The sequence below is a fragment of the Branchiostoma belcheri genome, unplaced genomic scaffold (assembly GCF_001625305.1).
Source record: "Branchiostoma belcheri isolate BF01 breed outbred unplaced genomic scaffold, Haploidv18h27 scaffold67, whole genome shotgun sequence".
Lineage (NCBI taxonomy): Eukaryota > Metazoa > Chordata > Leptocardii > Amphioxiformes > Branchiostomatidae > Branchiostoma > Branchiostoma belcheri.
This window is the reverse complement of record NW_017804320.1, coordinates 347,760-367,821: the sequence shown is the minus strand read 5'-3', so window position 1 is coordinate 367,821 and position 20,062 is coordinate 347,760. Positions and strand designations below refer to the sequence as shown.

The following is a 20,062-nucleotide window of genomic DNA, read 5'->3' as shown; positions in this document are numbered from 1 at the left end:
AACGTAGCTATAGCTAATGGCTGTATGGAATTATAGTCACTGTGTCCGTACCACAGTGACCAACACAGGTAACCACCAGAAAGTTCGGCCCAATTGCCACAGCACACGGATCTGCCATGTCCGTTATGATATGTCGGACAAACTTGCCGTCTCTGTCGAACACACTCACCCGCCAATTCCCCCTGTCCACCACGATGACGTTACCCTGTCGGTCCAAGCAGATACCGTGCGGAGAGTCCAACTGTCCATCCCCGCTACCGAACCCTCCAAACTTCTTGTACTTCTTTGTAACGTCGCGACCCTCCATGAAAACATGGACGCAGTGCAGCCAACTGTCGGTGACGTACAGGTCTCCTTTCTGATTGACTGCGACGCCGGTCGGTTTTCTGGTGTTTCTGGGCCCCACGACCTTCACTTGGGTACCGTCGGGAGTGACAACTTTCACACAACTTTCACTGTGTCCTTTTCTTTCTACTATCCTTGTTCGCTGATCGGTGACTACGATCTCTACCACATTCGTGTACTGTTCGAGTCCATCATTCTCTTCTTCGGACTTTTTTGGCTCCCCACCCTTCTTCTTCTTCGAGACGGCCTTTCCCTTTGACTGATCCTGCACGCGTACATGCCCGATATCAGCCCTCGTAGCAACCCCACTGGTGACACCAGTAAGGGGAAGGTCAATCTTTGTCAGGAACCGACCTTCAGTTGAGAACTGTGCGAGCAGATTATCAGAAAGAAGATCCTTCTCGTTTACGATGATAGTCCCAACAACCCACAGGTTACCGTCCCTGTCAAAGGCCACGTCGTTTGGTCGGAAGGACTTTCTCGTAAAGATACCCTTCACTGCCGTGTCGAACGTCCGGACGACCTTCCCGCGGGTGTTACACACTACAACACGCTCGTTTAAGCAATCAGCGATGAAGATTTCCGAAGCTTGAGAAACGGCGACCCCGGTTGGACGACGGAATTCGGTCTTTCTTGATCCTCTACCGCCAAACCTCACCATCTCCACGGCCTCCTCTTGTTCAGTGTTATTCCTTTTGTCGTTGTTGCCGTTTTTGTTGGCCATGTTGACTGCCAGCTGATTTTTCGTACTTTACGAGTACAAAATGCATACGTAGTGTTGTACTAGTAAAACTGGTTTGACGAGACAATGAGACATCTGCGCATGTCATCTTCAAGGTCAAAGGCGAATGTGAAAATTATGAAAAACATACCATGTTTGAATTCTAGTTATTGATTATAATTTGTTTACATACATCCTGGTCTAAATCAATTACAAGAGACCACATGCACACGGTAACAGAAATACCATTATTTTCCGCAAGGTGGCTACTCAAATACAGGTATGGGGAACACTCAAAACTACGCTCACCTCTCCTCATGCTATCTTTTCAGACAGAACACTGACTGACAGAAAGCGATCTCATCCGCCTAAGGACACTAGTTGTTTCAAGTCACTTCACAATCACCCATAGCAGCGGAGTTGGGTCGTAAGTGCACGTAAGAGAGGAGGCGTGGCCTATCTAACAATGGTGCTATTCAATCAAGTATGAAACTTATGTAACAATGAGCGCAATGTCATTCCAAAGTGCTCTTAAACTGTTTTTTTTTTTGTTCTTTCTTTTTTTTTAGATGAATATTTCTTGTTGTTAAGATGAATTTACGAAAACTAGTATTTTAGAGATGTTTTGCTTCTGTTCAACGGTCTGACCTCAAAGGTAAAGGCCGCACGGCTTCACCTCTGTTCTGGTTTGGCAGGTTTTGTGAGCAGCCTTAATTACCTTGATAAGCATTCATGTATGTACAAATAGCTGTTAGGTTTAAACGTCAACATGTTCTGGAGAAAGACAACCAAAGACGATAAAAAGAAGGACGAGGATGAAGAAAAGGAAGTGAAGATGGTAAAGTTTGGAGGCAGAGGCTCGCGAAGGAACCAGTTCTGTAGCCCGACCGGAGTCGCTGTGTCAGAAACTTCGGAACTCTTCGTCGCCGATTCTTTCAACGAGAGAATCGTCGTATGCAACACCCGAGGCAAAGTCGTCCGGGCTTTCAACACTGTGACGAAAGGTAAACATTTCCGACCTCGCGACTTGTCTGTGGACAAGGACGGGAACCTGTGGGTTGTTGGGACGGTGTTCATGGTGGAAAAGAAGGCGTACGTATGTCAGAATCTGCTCACACAGTTCTCAACTGAAGGTCGGTTCCTGACAAAGATTGACCTTCCCCTTACTGGTGTCACCAGTGGGATTGCTACGAGGGCTGACATCGGGCATGTACGCGTGCAGGATCAGTCAACGGGAAAGGCCGCCTCGAAGAAGAAGAAGAAGGGTGGGGAGCCAAAAAAAGAAGAAGAAGAGAATGATGGATTGGAACAGTACACGAATGCAGTAGAGATCGTAGTCACCGATCAGCGCACAAGAATGGTAGAAAGGAAAGGATACAGCGAAAGTTGTGTGAAAGTTGTCACTCCCGACGGTACCCAAGTGAAGGTCGTGGGGCCCAGAAACACCCGAAAACCGACCGGAGTCGCAGTCAATCAGAAAGGAGACCTGTACGTCACCGACAGTTGGCTGCACTGCGTCCATGTTTTCATGGAGGGTCGCGACGTTACAAAGAAGTACAAGAAGTTTGGAGGGTTCGGTAGCGGGGATGGACAGTTGGACTCTCCGCACGGTATCTGCTTGGACCGACAGGGTAATGTCATCGTGGTGGACAGGGGGAATTGGCGGGTGAGTGTGTTCGACAGAGACGGCAAGTTTGTCCGACATATCATGAACGACGTGCCGGACCTGTACTCTGTAGCGGCTGGACCGAACTTTGTGGTGGTCACTTGTGTTGGTCACTGTGGCACGGACACAGCGACTATAATTCCGTATAGTAGTGATAAGTAATGGACAAAAAATATGATTAACTGTACATGTGGGAGAGGGGTGACTGCATTAAACGTATTATGGTAAAATCGGTGACTACATCCAACAACAAATTATGAAAATTTAGGCTGGAAAAATGATGACTGATGCTACTTGTACATTATAATGTATCATATTATAATAATAAATATAATAGTAATAATACTGTATATATCACTGGTGTGATATATTATAATGTATATATCACTGGTGTATTCTCGATGTTCATAACTGTTTTGTCTCATTTTGGACCGAAAACAGCGGTTGCAAGAAAACAAACACTAAGTATGATATAAAAAATCAGATAAATAGAAAAAAATAATGATCATCGATCAGAAAGAATGGCTCATATATATTACGTTTCTATTACATATTCATGCCTTACTTTTCTTAAGACAGTAACGTACCTTTCATTACAATGTGCACGGATTTATGTCAATACAATAAATCGAAAATTAAATAAATTTTACATGATTATCATGAAAGTTCATCTGTGTTGGTACTTGGTAGTAATCATAGTAAAACGTTGAGCTTTATTCTCACTCAAAGATTACACAGAGATCAAATTTTCAGCGACCACTGTCGCCTTCATCAGGATAATTAATTGCCAATCACGTCAAAACATAATCTCGCGAGAGTTACGGTTTCAGACACGTGACTTTATTTACAAGAGACTGAACATAAATAATCATAGATACTGTTTGTTTTTATCAAAGTGAACACAATTATTAAATTGTCCGGCAGTATTCTAATGTACAAACTCAATCCCAGCCTGAGTCCAGTACATGCAGTTCCTCTCTCCTGAGTTTGGACTCCTCGACTGGTTTGTCAGCATTGACCTTGACATCAAGCAACCCAGACACAAAAACGACCTGAAACAGAAAAAATACAGTCAGATCGATGACATTCACGTTTCTGGATATTCGGGATGGTATCTAGAGTTAAGTTTTTCTGAATGTATTGGCACAATCAGATGGTCTGCTGTCTTCCAATGGGCCTAGAAGGACAGAGGGCTTGTTGTAAAGAAGACCTAAGTGGGTGGAGTCATCACTTCCTCCTTGCTGCCAGTTATCAAGTCCTACCAACTTCAGTCAACTTCAGTCAACTTCAGAGGAAACTTCAGTCACCTATGTCAGTACTAGAAGAGGGGTCGATGCGGTCAGAAAGGTAACAGAGGCTTCTATATCCTCCCTTATCTAAGAAAAGTATATCAAACTTGCCATGAGAAGTGCGGTGGTCCCTCCGAAGATCCAGCCGGCCAGGATCTCGCCGAAGACGTGCTCGTTGTCGGCTAGTTGTGACAGGGAGCTGACCTGGGCCAGGACGAGCGCGAGAAGCTGGACCAGCGGCCGGACTAACAACGGGTCTCCCCACGGCCAGCGGACCTGCAGGTACATCTGGAAACAAGAGTTCCACGATCTCATACCTTCGCCAAATGATGTTAACCCTTCTGGTTGACGAATTATAAAATCTTAATCATTGAGCTTGCAAATAAGAGCCTCATTTGCAAAGATGATATCAGTTGATCATATTCTCCACCCAATGACAGCCTTATCTTAACAAAAAAGGCTATTCTAGCCGTTCTTGAGTTATTCTCCTTCGAAGATTTTTCAACTTATGCTCCTGCAGTTCAAGAACAAGCCGCTAGGGGGCCCAAACTCATGTCACTTCTTCCCTACCCCAAGAGCTATCTACCACCCAATATTCGAGATCCTAGCATGTCTAGATCACGAGATATCAAAACAGAAAGTTTTGATATTATTTTTCACAGCCAAACATGCGGACAAACAGACGGACAAACGCTACTGAAAACTTTCCCGACGAATATAATAATAAACGTCATGTTAAAGGCTAAACGTGCTTTTCTGCTATCATGAAAGTTCATCTGTGTTGACAGTTACATGTTTAAAGTTAAAACTTTAGATCCAACACAATAAAGTTCTCTCACCTAGAAAGACCAGAGTGACTGGTCGAAAGCTCGAGGTGAGAGAACTTTCTTGTGTTTGATCTAAAGTTTTAACTTTAAACGACGTGCTTTTCTGCTGTGGTCCATCTCTCCCATCTTTTAATTTTTTTATGCATTAATCACTCATTTGTTTTATGTATCACTCTGCCTTCCTTTCGTTTGTCTGTCTTTTGTTTCTCTATCATCAATGAATCATAAATTCTTAGTAGTAATACAAACATTTATCTATTACTCATCATCATCATAGCTTATCGCCGTGGCTCTCCAGTCAGTTCCTTGCAATTTATTATTACTACTTAAAGTACTACCTATAAACTCGCTAGCACTGGCATCTGTATTACTTTTGATTTGAGATATGTATGGTACTGCAACAGTATACATGGATAAGCGTTTCAGCATCAGAGACGTTAATACAACATTAAGAGGCTATACAATACAAATACGTATAGTATATACTTACTATAAGGAATGACACACTGTACGCGGAGATAGCTGCGTTTTCTGACCAGTAAGACAGTCTAGAAATAAAAAGAAATACAAATGTAAATGAAAAGAACGTCGCACTACTTTTCTCTCTTACCAAATGCGTTAGAATATCTATCAAATGGAATGTAATCGTTGCTCTCTATATTTGCCTGCCCCTAAGTACAAATTACTTACTACTAGGGTACTTCTTTCTACTTCAAGTAAGACTGGAATGGTCTAAAACACTACGAAGGCCCACAACGACACTTCCATACACCTCTTCCACATCCCTTCAACACCGCGCTGCCAAGGGATATACCTTCCATACCGCTCTTCCACAGCCTTTCACAGCGCGCTGCCAAGGAATATACCTTCCATATCGCTCTTCCGCGGCCCTTCCATACCGCGCTGCATGGTACATCCCTTGGCAGCGCGCTGTGGTAGGGCCGCGGAAGAGCGGTATGGAAGGTTTATCCCTTGGCAGCGCGGTGTGTCAGGGCTGTGGAAAAGGTGCACGGAAGTGTCGTTGTGGGCCTTCGTAAAACACAACAAACCTGTGGTCATTGACTTCTAACCCGTCCCTCGAGCATGCGCGGACAGAGACTAACCCCATCGCGCATGCCGGGTCGGTAACGTTTGGCCTACAGTAGCTCAGGAAGCTCGGCTGGAACTCCCCCACGGTGAGCGCCGTGACCCAGCCCGTGGCGTCCGTCAGCAGGAACCCGAACTTGAACGACAGTAGAGCCCGGGTCAGCCGGCCGTGAAGAAGGTCGGAGACACGGTCACGTGACATGTCGACTATCTCGTCTATATCCTTCGCCTTGGCTGCGGCCTGGAGAAGAACGCGTTTAACGGCCTCCATCTCCACAATCCCAATCTGGTAGAAGAGTTATCATTATTGTAAAACGTTGAACTTTATACCAACACACAGTTTACGGAGAGATCAATTTTTCAGCGACCACTGTCGCCTTCATCAGGATAATTAATGACCAATCACTTCACAACAATGGTGGACGATATAAATTCCCTGGCACTTTTGATCAATTGCTTACGTCACGTTTCAGTCAAGTCTGGTGTGAATAAGGTCACGTGTTTGTAAACCGTAACACTCGCGAGATCACGTTGTGAAGTGATTGGTCAGTAATTATCTTGATGAAGGCGACAGTGGTCGCTGAAAATTTGATCTCTCTGTAAACTGTGTGTTGGAATAAAGTTCAACGTTTTACTATGAACCAAGATTTTACTACCAACACAGCTGAACTTTCACTATAGTTATCATTAGTATTTTATCATTATTATTTTTCAATTGTTTAACTTTCACTCATCGGCCCATAGTTATGCAATATAGGAACAAAACATAAGTATTTGTACATACAAAACTCAAATCATATATACATCGTATACAGACGTATCCAGAGGTTTGTGAAGTATGAGCTGCCATAGAAGGAACATGAATAATAATAATGATAATATATTATTGTATTCATAAGAATGACTTCATAATCCATGCAGAAGCTTTAAAATGTAATTGAAATGCACCGCGTTTATTGATAAATACCATATCAAAATGTATAACTATAAATACACTTTCCACTAGGCTGACGTTGTTTGTCTCAGTCAAATGATAAAAATACTGTAATTGATTTATCAACTGTCACTTAATTTTCGCGACTTTCATCATCATCATCATCATCATTCATCCTCCGTAGAGGTGGAGCATACAAAGTTCGCGACTTTAGCGGTTACTATTCCATTCCATTCATATCCATTCCTCACTGGAAATAGGCCACACCACGTAAATTTTATGGATGGCATCCTCTGCAGACTCCAAATCTATTGCGAGCGGGCGAAAAAAAGCAAGACGAGCCGAAATAAAACAAGGTTCCTACAATTAAAAATTTTGACTCATTGTACAAATGGTTCTGATTCAGTGGGAACATCACATATACATGTACACAGCCAGCATTACATATCACTGCATCAAAGTAAGAAACAAAACATTAAATCAGAGCCTTTTCTTGTCTCCTCTCTTCATATTTATCTGCCATCCACCTTCCAGCATGGAAACAGACATCTTTACCCATTTTCGACCAATGTCAGAGGGCAACAAAATTTCTTGTTTTTTTTTTTCAAAAATCATGCGAAAATTAATGCGCGCGCTGATGTCATCCATAAAAATTACTTGCTGTGGCCTCAAGAAATTAAAATTTTGACTGATTTACCGTGACCATTGGGATAGCCAGGCATAGAACGTACACCAGCCAGGTCGGGAACTGTTCCTTCTTGGCTGGGAACGAGAGCGTGACGTCATCACAGTAAAACAGACGGTCTGCTGGCTCCACAACGTGCGTCTTCACCAGTACAAGGGGGAGGGCAACTGTGATGCATGCAAACACATTTTATTTATTTTTTTATTCATCAAAAACAATAAACATACAATGTGGTAAACCATCCTTTACATAATAACAATAATAATTCAACTCATATCTGATCATAATAATAACTGATCATAATAATAACTGATCATAATAATGATCATAATGATAACTGATCAAAATAATAAATGATCATGATAATAACTGATCATAATAATAAGTGATCATAATAGTATTATACTAAATAATCAAAGTAGTAATGATCATAATAACTCAACTCGTAACTGATCATAATAATAACTGATAAAAAAACTGATCATAATAATAATAATAATCATAGTAATGAAAATAATAATGCAACTGATCATAATGATAACATTAATTAACATAATACACATTTTAAACGAAAATCAGTCTACTGAGGAGGATCAATGACAACAGATTTCATAGGTAAATACCGCTGGTTTATTTGTTTATTTTGATTGTTTACAAAGTGAAGGGGAGGCCAGAACAGGTGCATACGCACCTTTACAAGTTGCCCTCCACCATACAAAAACACATACATGTATACAACATCAAAATTTACATGGTCAATAACAACAAGTATACAAATACACAGAATAGGCAATCAATTAAAGGTTAAGCATAATTCAGATAGTTATGATATATTGTGTTGAAATAAGACTTAGACTAGAAGCAATACAAGAGCTACACCCACAAGAAGTGGTCCAAGTACATGGCAGGTGAAGACTGTAATGTGTGATAAATCTGTTGTAGGTGGCCTTGAGTAGTTTATGTTTAAATGGTTTTGGGACAATGCGTTCCTAGCTACAGAAAAAAGATCATACAGGCATCCAACGCAATTTGAATGCGGCAAAACAAAACGTATGAGGGAATCTACCTGTTATTTAAATACTGACATTTCTTAGAACGTTTTTGTCATCATTTTGTGGCGTCGGGTGGCGTAGTGGTAGATCATTCGACTGTGAACCGGGGAGAGCTGGGTTCGATCCCGAGTTGTACATGTGCCCCGACATTGTGCCCTTGGGAAAAGCACTTTACACGACTTTCCTCACTCCACCCAGGTGTGAATGGGTACCTAACTTTGGTTGGGGAAAGTCGTATTGAGGTCATCTTGTGGCGCCGAATGGCAGCCGCACAGACCCTTGCGACAGTTCCACAAAAATGTGGGTGGAACAAATTATGTATCATGTGTATTATGTGTATTATGTGTATTATGTGTATTATGTGTATTATTACCATTTGTATCATGTGATTGTATACCCTGCATCAATTCAGCACTATAAGGCTGCGATTGCACGGGTGATGTTTGGCCAATAAACCATTTATTACCTTCGCCAAGAAGGTTATGTTTTCAGGGGCGTTCGTGTATGTGTGTGTGTGTGTGTGTGTCTGTCAACACGATAACTTGAGAAGGCCTTGATGGATTGTCTTGATACTTGGTAGGTAGGTAGGTCTTGATGAGACCTCAAAATGATTAGACTTTGGACCCCCTAGCGGCTTGTTATGGTACTGCAGCTGAACTTCCGGTTTTGATATCTCATGATCTAGACATGCTATGGTGATGAAATTTGGATGGTAGGTAGCTCTTGTGCTGGGGAAGGTGTGACGTGAGTTTGGGCTCCCTAGTTATTATTATTTCTTACCTAAAGCGTTTGACATGTCCCCTAAACAAGCTGCGTGAGGAGTCCCATTATTTATGGTACAGTACCACCAATAAGTAGCCTATGATACGAAACAAGCAACTGTCTTCTGCCATGCGATATTGCATTTTGCCTCACAGATATCAGTATGCTATGAGAAAGGGTTGATTCAACTTACTACATTAAAACGTGTAACATTAGACCAGTAAATTGACGTATGCTTCAGAACAACACTAACTTGTTTTGGACCATTTTGTCTCCCGTGAATAGCTTCAGGGTATTCTTACTGCAACCTAAACGTTTGTTAAGTTCCAGTCAATTTGCATGTACTCTGCATGTACTCTGTTGGTGGCCTGTGTACTACATTTGGACTATTGCATTCCTTATGTTACGAATTTTATCAGGTCACTCTTACATTTTTCACTGTTATTGTGCTGAGCCATATACTGTACCAAATCATAGGTATTCACACAATAAGATAAGCACTAACCGACCTGCACTTTTGTGTTAACGCAGAATAAAAACATAAGTGGTACTCACGTAAAAGCATAACAGCTACATCCACCAGTACATACACGTAATCATTCTTCTTGTTTTTCACCAGATCACTGATGCACCCCATATTCGTGCTATGAATATGGATTAGTCACACTGACTTGGCGTTAAGTATACCCAAGTTACCACAGGTAAAGCAGAGTACGAGTTGAAAAACCAGTTTTACTAGTACCCGCATGTTGTCAAGTGCCTCGGGCACATTGTCTGCTCAGTTAAAACTCTTTTAAGATAAAATACCCGATGACCTTTTTACCTAACAAAAGGCGTGAAGAATTTTTGCCGACGCCTCAGGGGCGAGCCTAATGGTATAGTATTGACTATTGTGTGCAGTCTGTAAGAATTCTAGGAATGTGTCCAGAGGAATTTCTATAGAGAAGAGTTTTTATTTCTGTGTACAATGTATGTGTGTTGGTGCAGTACAGATTTTGGTATGTTTTGCGTGATCACACGTATTCTCAAGGGGGTGAAGTCTGCCATCTCTGACAGCCTTGTTTCCTATTGAACCAGAGTAAAACTCAACTGTTGTCTATACAAAATGACTTGAAGGACCATGAATACATGTAAAACATGTATAATGTGGTAAGAATACAGATAGCATAGTAGTCCGTGTCAGATAATTTAACCATGGAATGAAGGAAGGCATTCAAACATACAAATGTAGCATCTAACCAATCTTGAAATAGGTATTCTACATGTCCAATAATTGGATTAAATAGTTGTTTATTCTGAGACAAAAACTGACAACTTGATATGCATATTAATGTCATGTAACAAATGTGTATTCAACGTAATTCACAATGACTTTGACCTTGTATTATAGGCTTGTAATATATACTAACTGCCTTGCTTATTGCGTCATTCATGTTCCTTTAAAGGATCAAATTCAGTGATTCAATGAACATTGTGTGCATTCAATCTTATGCACTAGACACCTTTTTTACATGAAGCTTTCAATAAAGGTACATTATGCATGTGATACCTTACTTGTTCAAAAAGAGAGAGAGTTTATAGTACATAAGGTGAGAAAATATTGGTAAGTAATATAGAGATCATAATTCTGTAGCAAAATAGGAAGTGTTGAGTTTTTGTGTGCTGTTATTTCCAGGTGCCTTTAGATCTCCAGTCTAAGAATTCTTCAAACTCTGCTTCCTCTGCTTCACTGTTACTGTCAGCTTCCTGTTCCTCTGATTCTGACTTCCTGGACATCCTCTGTTGTTCTGCCTTCTCCAGCCGATCTGCCATGGATTCCACCTTCTGTAACCGGTGACTGCAGCAAGGAAAACATCCGTGAATAATTTCATCAGGTTCGTAAACAAATGAATAGCAAAGTTCCTTGATGACAACCATTTATTTTCACGAGCCGACGTTTCGATGACCGTCTGTCATCTTCATCAGGGCAATTCTGACTGGTTTACTGTGCACTGACGCTAGATGTTACTTGGTGCATAGTGCACTTGCTATTCAGCAAGGAAAACAGCATCATGCGTTAAAGACATTCGTAAGAAATTTCTAGACAGTAAAACTGGATTTTCAAAGTCAGTTTTTTTGTCATTCTTTTAAGGTAGTAAACTGAATCAACCTTATCCCACGGCAGAAATGCAATAATTCCCTGTCGGAAAGCAGTTGCTTGTTCTGTATATTCATCATTTACATCATACCCAGGTCGCGATAACGTTCGATAACAGGTTCCGGACCGGGCTGTACCGTAAAGTAAAGGGCTGCATGGCTTCCACAGAACAATTCGAACGCGTTTCGTCCTAACCGCGTGTGTCGCTTTCGAAAATTCGTTGTTGCATTTGAGGGTTTACAGGCACCAACTTTTGGCTCATCTTGCATTGAAAGGCGCGCTTTTTTTGAGTGGGTATGACATAAATAAAATACAACATGGTGTATCGCAGTCGGACCGATACCTCGGGCGATACGGAATACCCCGTGTTGTATTCTATATTATGTAGCTATATATAATTTGGTGGTACATGTACCAAAAATTGATGGACGCCTCAAGCAGCTTGTTTTGGGATATTCCAAATGCTTCAAGTACATCAGACAGATTTTCTCTTCCAGAATATTTTTTTGTTACTCAAGCAACTGGATTTAATAGCTAATTGCTTGAGTAACTGTATTTTTGCTTATTTATAAGAAGCAAAGTCCTAAAGGTATCTGTTCCTTACATCTGATCGTCGATCTCTGTGATCTCTCGATCAGCCTGGACTTCTTCATCCTCCACTTCTATCATCGCCTCAGATGCCTGCAGGATAAAGATAAATACTAAGTCAGTGTACAAAATACTTTTTTGACCCAGATTGCCCAGTGGTCAACCTAATTAGAAACTTTTGGCTTAAGCTAGACTTGAAATTAGCCAGGTTTGTTTGTTCACCCACTGTTGGAGCTATGCACCTATTTGTGGACTGTGTGTCTCAAGTGTGTTACTACCCAGTTTTTAATCATTGATATTTTTGTAAATAATGTATTACATGTGTATATACATTGTAGCTTGGTATTGCATTGTACAGATGTTTATTGCATTAGATTTGATGTTTAATGTATAATATTTCATGTTAATGATGTTCATTATTGCAATTTGTTTTGTATTCAATAATGTTATTCTGTATTCATATTGTGCATGTTGTGTTTGGGAGGACAACTTGTAAAGGTGTCAATGCACCTGTTTGTCCTCCCTTCCACTTGTATATCTGGTGGTAAACTCAAATAAACAAATAAACAAACAAATAAACAAGACTTCAGCCTTAGTGCCTTACCGATGCCTCCAGTGCGATAGCTTTCTGAAACCTCTGCCATTCCTCCTCTTCATTCTCACTTGGAAGTGGCACATTTCGGACTTTGGCATCTGTGACTGGATCATCAAAGAAACCTTCTGGGATTCCCTCTGCTGTGTTGGACCTGTCAAACATTTACAAAATGTACTTACACAAGGCCACACCGACTTAATTTTATGGATGTCATCCTCTGAAGACCCCCAAACTAGTGCGCGCGGGCGAATTACAAAAAAATTCCGTCCAAAAATAAAAATGCTACCAAACCACAGGAATACGAAGCTCGGGTATTGTGAATTCGCCGTATTACATAGTGACGTATACGACAAGCCGTTACATGCTGGCTTTTCGCGGAATTTATGAATCGGCACTGTACGTTATCGTATTAAGTTCTCGAGTCATGGAGCTTCGGTAGCTTGGGTGCCCAGCTCCGTATTGTCGCTAACTTCTAGTACCATGGACTACCCAGGCCTAGAATCAGGCCAGAGCCTCGGTGGACATGATCTTTTTTTTTTTTCATAACAGGCGAAAATCAATGCGTGTGGATGTCATCTATAAAAATAAGTCGGTGTGGCCTAATAAGCATGTTGAGTTTGAAAGAAAGCAGGATCATGCAAATGACACATTGAAAACTATCATCTTTTCATGGAAAACAGTAAAATTCACAAGTTTTCCATCCCCAGAATGCATTGCGAAAACAGGTTTAAACCTCATTTGCATTGGACAGGAAGGCATCGGAATGATCCTGGTGACGTTAATTTACAGCTTGTTTTTCAGTGTGTTTTGAGGTGTTAGGACATTTTATGCTCAACGTTAATTAAATTACTATGCGTCGAATCTGACAGTGACAACAAATAGAGAATGAAGTTTTTGTGTTCTTTTTAACATGGAACATGTGGTTTGTAACGTTACAGCAACAGTATAGCGTTACCACTATAACGTTACAAACCACATATTCCAAAAAAAATCATTCTCTATTTGTTGTCAGATTCAACCCATAGTAATTTAGTTAACGTTGAGCATAAAATGCCCCAACACCTCAAAATACACTGAAAAACAAGCTGTTTGAGGTTTAGACCCGTTTTTGCAATGCATTCTGGGGATGGGATACTCGTGAATAAAAAAAGTTATTGTGAAAGTCATGGGGCACTACATGAAACTTACTGTTATCCACATAGCAAACTTTTACTCTTCAAAGGGACTTAGTAGAAACAAAGTAGAACAATTACTTTGAAGTTTCTGAAGAGCCATCATCAGGTTTTGCTGCTGTGCTGCTGTCTGGTGCTTTAGAACTACTGTCAAAGAAATCTGAGGAAGCATTGGGAAAAGGGTACAGTTCTGAAATAAGTTTAGAAATACAAATAAGGCCACACCAATTTGATTTGTTGGTTCTTGGATTTTTTTAGAAAAATTGTGAAGCAACAGGGCAAAAAAAATAAAAAATAAAAACAGGCCTGGGCATCATCCAATGCTACATAGGAACCATGAAGTCAACATACACCAAGTTGGCCTGCAATTACAATGAATTTCAAACTTTGAATCAACTACTACATTGTTAGAAGGAAAAACTGTAACAACTCTGAGAGAAGGGAATTCCTTCAACTCATTTTAGAATTGACTCAGGGGCTGAAATGTTTTCTTTCTTTTTTTTTTTTTGCAAATCAGAAAAAAATTAAGTCCGGCAAATCTGTAAATCAACGAATTAAATTGGTGTGGCCTTCACTTCAAAGCTGTAGAACATCTTAAACATTTTATTGAGATCATGTAGCAATCAAAATATCTATCAACTGTTTTATCAGATATGTATATCATTACTTATCAAAATTTCACATAATTATATCAATAATGCACCAACCAGAAGGCAGTCCTGCTGGGGTATTGTTTTCTTCTTCCTCATCAGTATCATCATCATCATCAAAATCTACAAGAGGTTTTTGGGATGCTGCAGAAGTGGAGGATTTACTGGTCCCATCGAAAAAGGTGGCCGGCAATCTAAAGGGACAATAAAACAAGAATGAACAAAGAAACAATCTCTGTCAAGTGCTTAGAGTTGCTTTATTAGGCCACAGCAAGTAATTCTTATCGATGTCATCAACACGCGCATTACTAGCAATTTTTGCCTGATTTGGGGGAAAAAACAAGAAATTTTGTTGCCTTCTGACAGTGGTCAACATGCCAAAATGGGCAAAGATGTTTGTTGCCGTGCCGGAAGGTGCCGGATAAGATATGAATGAAGATAGGAGACAAGAAAAGACTCTGATTTAATGTTTTGTTTCTTACTTTGATGCAGTTATATGTGATGCTGGCCGTTTATATGTGATGTTCCCACTGGATCAAAACCATTTGTATATGATGGAGTCAAATTTCAAAATGTAGGAACCTTGTTTTTTTCGGCGGATTAACGAGGCGATGTACATGTACATCAGGGCATTACAACCATCCCTCAACAGAGACGGGGGGCGCCACAGACTTTCTGCAACCTATGATCCACTGCTCACGGAGTCACGTGTGTTATCTGCGTGACGTCACGGAAGCGGTGGATTGCTCATTCCTTGACAAAGACTGGAGTTGTACAGTCAAAAATTTGGGTGAGTCCAATTTGTCGTGTTGGAAATTACAGTTTAAACTTGCTTTATAATGATTTCTACTAACACAGATGAACTTTCAAGATAAGCACTAACCCAGGTGTGAGTGGTTTTGCGTTCTTGAGGATGCCCTTAATCGGTACACTGCTGATGACTTTCTGTTTCTTCTCCTGGCTGAAGGATGTCTCCCTGCAGCTGGTGTCCTCAACTTTCCGCTTGCCTGCTGCCAGGTTTCTGGGCGGGGTAGCTGGGCTCGGACCTACTGACGTGACATCACCACCTTTCAGGAGTTCTACATTCTGAGCACAGAAGAGAAATTTCAAGTTGTTTTAGTTTCATTGATTGAGAATTTGCATTGAATGATTCAAACATAGTTTAGAAGGAAAACTGTCAAGGTGGTCTTGTGGTTAGGGTTGTTGACCTATTAATGTGAACCTACAGAGGTGTAAATCCCTAGCAATGGCAGACCCCAGTGTAATGCCCTTGGGGAATGCACTTTGCTACTATTTCCTCACTCAACCCAATTGCAACCGGCTATACAGATACAGAATCTGATACAGAAGTGAAACTTAAGTTAGGGACATCTTATTGGATGTGAGCCGGAGGTCCCACGTTTGAGGAGAGTCACATCTTGAGCATGTTAAAAACCCACCACACATATCGAAAAGCATACTTACTAGTGGTCCTTCCTGTTTGAGTGGATCAAACCTTACAGTCTGGTCAAACGCAACTTGTACTTACTGTAAACTTTTGCTGTAAACTATTGGTGAATTATGCCTGAAGTCAGAGAGGCATCCAATGCAATTTCACTGGGCAGCAAAATTTGAAATATTCTGAATAAGGCAATCCTTGTGATATTGACACATACTGCTTCACATTAGCACATTTGAGTCAGTATTTCATACTCTGGGTGTTTGCAAACAGCAGAAACAAGCCCCAAGATGAGTCCTTTATTTTTCTTCTTTTTTTTTACCCTAAAAATCAGCCCAGAGCCCTTCCAGTAACCATTTTCTGTCAGAATTTTGGGAATTTTTGCTCTATGAGGGTCAATATACAAATTGGGATAGTGTAGTTTCAACTCAGTATAGTGTAGTTTCAACTCAGAATTTTTGCTCTATGAGGGTCAATATACATTGGGATAGTGTAGTTTCAACTCAGTATGTACTAGATAAATGACTAGAATATTGGCTAATAAATGCAAAATCGGGTTTCCAACCCCTAAAAACTGCACGGGATGCCTTTAAATGTTCAAAATAAATTGTTCAACATTATGTTAGAAGTGGAGCGGATAACCCTGTCCCAAAGGGGGGGTCGACAGCTGATGATGATGATGAAATGTTTGTACAGTTTATACCAACCTCTTTGTGCTTCTTGCCAGCGATGTGTGCTGGCCAGACCAGCTCATTCTTCACCTGTACCTTACAGACCACACAGAACAGCTGTCCCAGGCTGTTATACCTAACATGTAGACAAATAACATGGTATAACATTTTACTGTCAACATGGGGTGAGTTCACAAGTGCATGTTTATCTTAAGCCTCGGTCACAACCCACCGTACGTGCTTCTGCGTGCTGTCTACGTGCAAAAACGTGGGAAAACGCAGGGCATCCGTGCGTGGTGAGTACCACTTTTGTACGGAATCCTACGGATTTAGGAGCAGAACTTTAAGACTTAGTGCATGTAAAACTTTTTCAGCGTGCGGTCTGCGGATTCACCACCCGTGCGTGCGAGTACGAGCAACGCGCGTGCCCCGTACGTACCGTACATAAGAAGCACGTGTGATTACGGCCTCCTTACAGTTAAGTTGCAATCGCACAGAGATCGTACATTGTAAGCACGTACAACTCACCACTTGTGGAACGAACGATGCACGCAACCGCTCACGGCCAGACGTGGCGTGCAGACCACACTCTTACACCTTGCGCAACCGTGCGAGTGACGTGCGTTGACGCCAGTCCTTCCCCACGTTTTCAGAAAAACGTAGCAGACGTGGCCTCCCAAAAAACGTACGGACAAAAAGCATGCACGGCGGGTTGTGACTGAGGCTTTAGTGAATTTTGAACTTATGTTTTTAAGAATAAAAGAAAAACTCACACACCAGAACATAATCAAAGGTATCTGCTACCCAAGCAAAAAGTTTTAACACAAAAGATAAAGAACAAGTTAACATTTGGCAATGCAAATTTCTCTTTCTGTGCAGATACATCTATTATTGCACGTACATGTATGCCCCCCTCCCCCACAAAGATAATAATGGCATTGCATAACGAATATCTATTCATGCAAAAACATTTCTAAAGCGTTTGAAACATCTCCGTACCTTGCCAGAGGAGATTCTATCCGTTTGGGTCCGCTGGAGGCCCTCTCGGCTTTCTGTTTGCGCATTAATTCTCGGATGTCCACTTTTTTCTTTCCCTTGGCCGCCATTTTGCCTTCCAGAACTTGTGGGAGATTCCATTCAACCGAAGGGTTACCTACGCAAATTTTAAATCCAAAGTGATTCTCAACCCAAAATCATTGTTACAATGAGTTTGAATTAAGATGTTGAAAATATTATTTTTCAATCAAAAAATGTGAAATACAGTTTTCTGTTATATATCAGATAAATAAACAATACAATATATATGACCACCCTTGGAATAAAAGTAGATTTTTCCGAGGTGAAAGGTTAGTCAATGTTTGGGACCAAAGTGGTCAGAGTCCGGATCGACACGAAATGTTTGATTTCACGCATTGAATTTCTCATATTTGCCGTAACGATAAAGTAAACATACTTGTGATCATCACGAGGGAAAGGTAAGTATTTACAAGTTATGATATTGTCATGTCAAACATAATGAGCGGCCTAAACTGGAACTGAAGCTATTAGCTCCTATACGTGGCCGTAGACATCTACTACTCTACTCTACTCTAAACAGGATCGTGGACTACATGTATATCAAGCATTCGAGGAGGTTAAAGGAGTCCCGTCTACCTCAGTCCATGGCTTTGGTAGCGCCTATAAACCCCCACTGTTACAATATAAAATGTTTATGAAAATTATAGGCTTTTTACGTTTCAGTTAGAATAGAAAGAATTGAAGAAAACCATAAAGAACTGAACATGATTCAACAACGTTTTATTTGATTCCTGGTCTTCGTTTCTCATATCAAGGACATTTTACAGTCCTTGCTCATATGAAAACAAAATATACACAAGTTCCTACCTGGGCAATTAAAGTACTCCATGCTGTCATGAAAATTGAATTCCTCACCCAAATAAAACTAACAAAGAATTTCTCAATAGAACACAATGTAGATTTGATACCTCCAAATTATCTAGTAACTTACTAGTACACAACAAAATAGGGTCAAACTAACATTGCATTATGACTTTATAAAGAACAGTGATTTATTTGATAATATACATTTGTATATATATATTAGGTCCAACTTAATATGAAGACTGTAACTTGGTGTAAGTAAATTAATATGTAAAACTAAAAAAGTCAATTTGTTGACTGAGTAAAGCTGTTTTATAGGCAGATCAGGAAATCAGCTCTAGATCAGCTTTGTAAAGTAACCAATTCTTAATTTTGAAATAATCTTTTGAAATACAGCTTTAGTTAGTAATACATCGATCATGTATACAGATTTTGTCATTGCTGAGTATTAATGAATTTATGATAGGCCTTAGTTGTAACAACATTTAGATGGGTCAGGATCCACCAAGTGAAAAATCCAGCAGAATTACTACATTGAAATTTTGAGATTAGCTCTTCAGCGAGCTAAAACTGGATCGAGATTACTAAATGTAAGGAGTCAGTAACTGTACAGAATGGTGACGGTGTTGTGGATGTCGTCAGTCACTACCAGCTGTCCCTTTGGTGCCATGGCAACGGCCACAGGTCGACCCTCCACACTAGTGATGTATCTCAGGAAGTTCCCAGTCCTGTCAAACACTGCCAGGTTCTTGTTCCCCTTGTCTGCCACGATGATGTTACCAGAACTGTCCGTACAAATACCCCCTGGGTACTTCAGCTCGCCTTCCCCGCTTCCTTCGCCCCCGAAAACAGACAGCAAGTGCCCGTCCTCACGAAACACGTACACGCAGGACGCCATGAAGTGTGAGACAAAGATGTGCCCTCCCTTGTTCACAGATATGTACTCCGGCCGTGCCATCTTGTGTTGGCCCCCCAGTGTTCTCTCAAGTGTCCCGTCTGGCCTGTACACACACAGGACACCTTGAGGTGACATTGAGCCCGACGTTTCTGTTATAATGACGTTGTTCCTTATTGTGTCAATGGCAATTTTTCTCTGCCGTCCTGTGCGCTTTAAGTCGATCTTGGTCAGCAGCTTACCTCTGGGGCTGTACTGTACGGCATACTCAGCGGAGTTATCGGAGCCCACCACCCACAGGTTACCGTCCCTGTCCATGGACAAATCTTCTGGTTTCATCCTCTGTTTGGCCGTCACAAGAGATTTGAAAATGCCCTGCACTGACACGACTGTTGGGAACTGGTGGAGAAAAGTGCCCTGTAGGTTGAAGCATTGAATCCTTTCGTTTCCGTAGTCTGATACGAACACCAGGCCATCTTTGGACACCGTAACACCGTGTGGTCTGTCGAATTTTCCCTGGTCTGATCCCCGTCCGCCAAACTTCACGCTCTGTGTACGTGGCGGATCCTTGCTGACTCCCTGACTATCAGGGAGAGAGATGGACTGAACAGTCACGAATCCTAGTGGTGGTACCTTCACCTCTACTGTCTGGAACACGGCAACCTTGG

At 41.1% G+C, this 20,062-nt stretch overlaps 4 protein-coding genes across 4 annotated transcripts in view; 1 reads left to right on the top strand and 3 right to left on the bottom strand.

Moving 5' to 3' along the window:
• Positions 1-13: 13 nt before the first annotated feature.
• LOC109483871 (tripartite motif-containing protein 3-like) lies at positions 14-1,069 on the bottom strand. The gene has a single exon (XM_019787014.1). The coding sequence runs from the start codon at positions 1,067-1,069 to the stop codon at positions 14-16; it is 1,056 nt and encodes a 351-aa protein (XP_019642573.1).
• On the top strand, positions 638-2,894 carry LOC109483870 (tripartite motif-containing protein 2-like). Its single transcript, XM_019787013.1, has one exon. The coding sequence runs from the start codon at positions 1,836-1,838 to the stop codon at positions 2,892-2,894; it is 1,059 nt and encodes a 352-aa protein (XP_019642572.1). The 5' UTR covers positions 638-1,835.
• A 7,460-nt stretch (positions 2,895-10,354) lies between these two features.
• Positions 10,355-17,748, bottom strand: LOC109483928 (zinc finger protein 830-like). The gene is made up of 8 exons (XM_019787068.1): positions 17,618-17,748; positions 16,655-16,754; positions 15,393-15,595; positions 14,567-14,703; positions 13,941-14,019; positions 12,697-12,838; positions 12,109-12,185; positions 10,355-11,204 (listed from the first exon to the last, which is right to left on the bottom strand). Exons 1-8 carry the CDS (start codon positions 17,722-17,724, stop codon positions 11,033-11,035), a joined length of 1,017 nt encoding a protein of 338 aa, XP_019642627.1. The 5' UTR covers positions 17,725-17,748; the 3' UTR covers positions 10,355-11,032.
• Positions 17,749-18,728: 980 nt separating this feature from the next.
• The window catches only part of LOC109483869 (tripartite motif-containing protein 3-like), a 1,610-nt gene continuing 276 nt past the window's right edge, over positions 18,729-20,062 (bottom strand). Inside the window, exon 2 of the mRNA XM_019787012.1 lies at positions 18,729-20,057. Within this exon, the coding sequence (XP_019642571.1) occupies positions 19,098-20,057 (960 nt within the window). The 3' untranslated portion in view covers positions 18,729-19,097. The remainder of the gene's footprint in view (positions 20,058-20,062) is intronic.

What these genes read in the sequence shown, in the direction of transcription:
- LOC109483871 (XM_019787014.1), bottom strand. Translation starts at nt 1,069, where the DNA reads ATGGCCAACAAAAACGGCAACAACGACAAAAGGAATAACACTGAACAA.
- LOC109483870 (XM_019787013.1), top strand. Translation starts at nt 1,836, where the DNA reads ATGTTCTGGAGAAAGACAACCAAAGACGATAAAAAGAAGGACGAGGAT.
- LOC109483928 (XM_019787068.1), bottom strand. Translation starts at nt 17,724, where the DNA reads ATGGCGGCCAAGGGAAAGAAAAAAGTGGACATCCGAGAATTAATGCGC. An exon ending in GGCTCTTCAGAAACTTCAAA is followed by an intron (nt 12,839 to 13,940) that starts GTAATTGTTCTA and finishes AATGTTTGACAG; the next exon opens with GTCCAACACAGCAGAGGGAA. An exon ending in CTATCGCACTGGAGGCATCG is followed by an intron (nt 12,186 to 12,696) that starts GTAAGGCACTAA and finishes TTTATCCTGCAG; the next exon opens with GCATCTGAGGCGATGATAGA.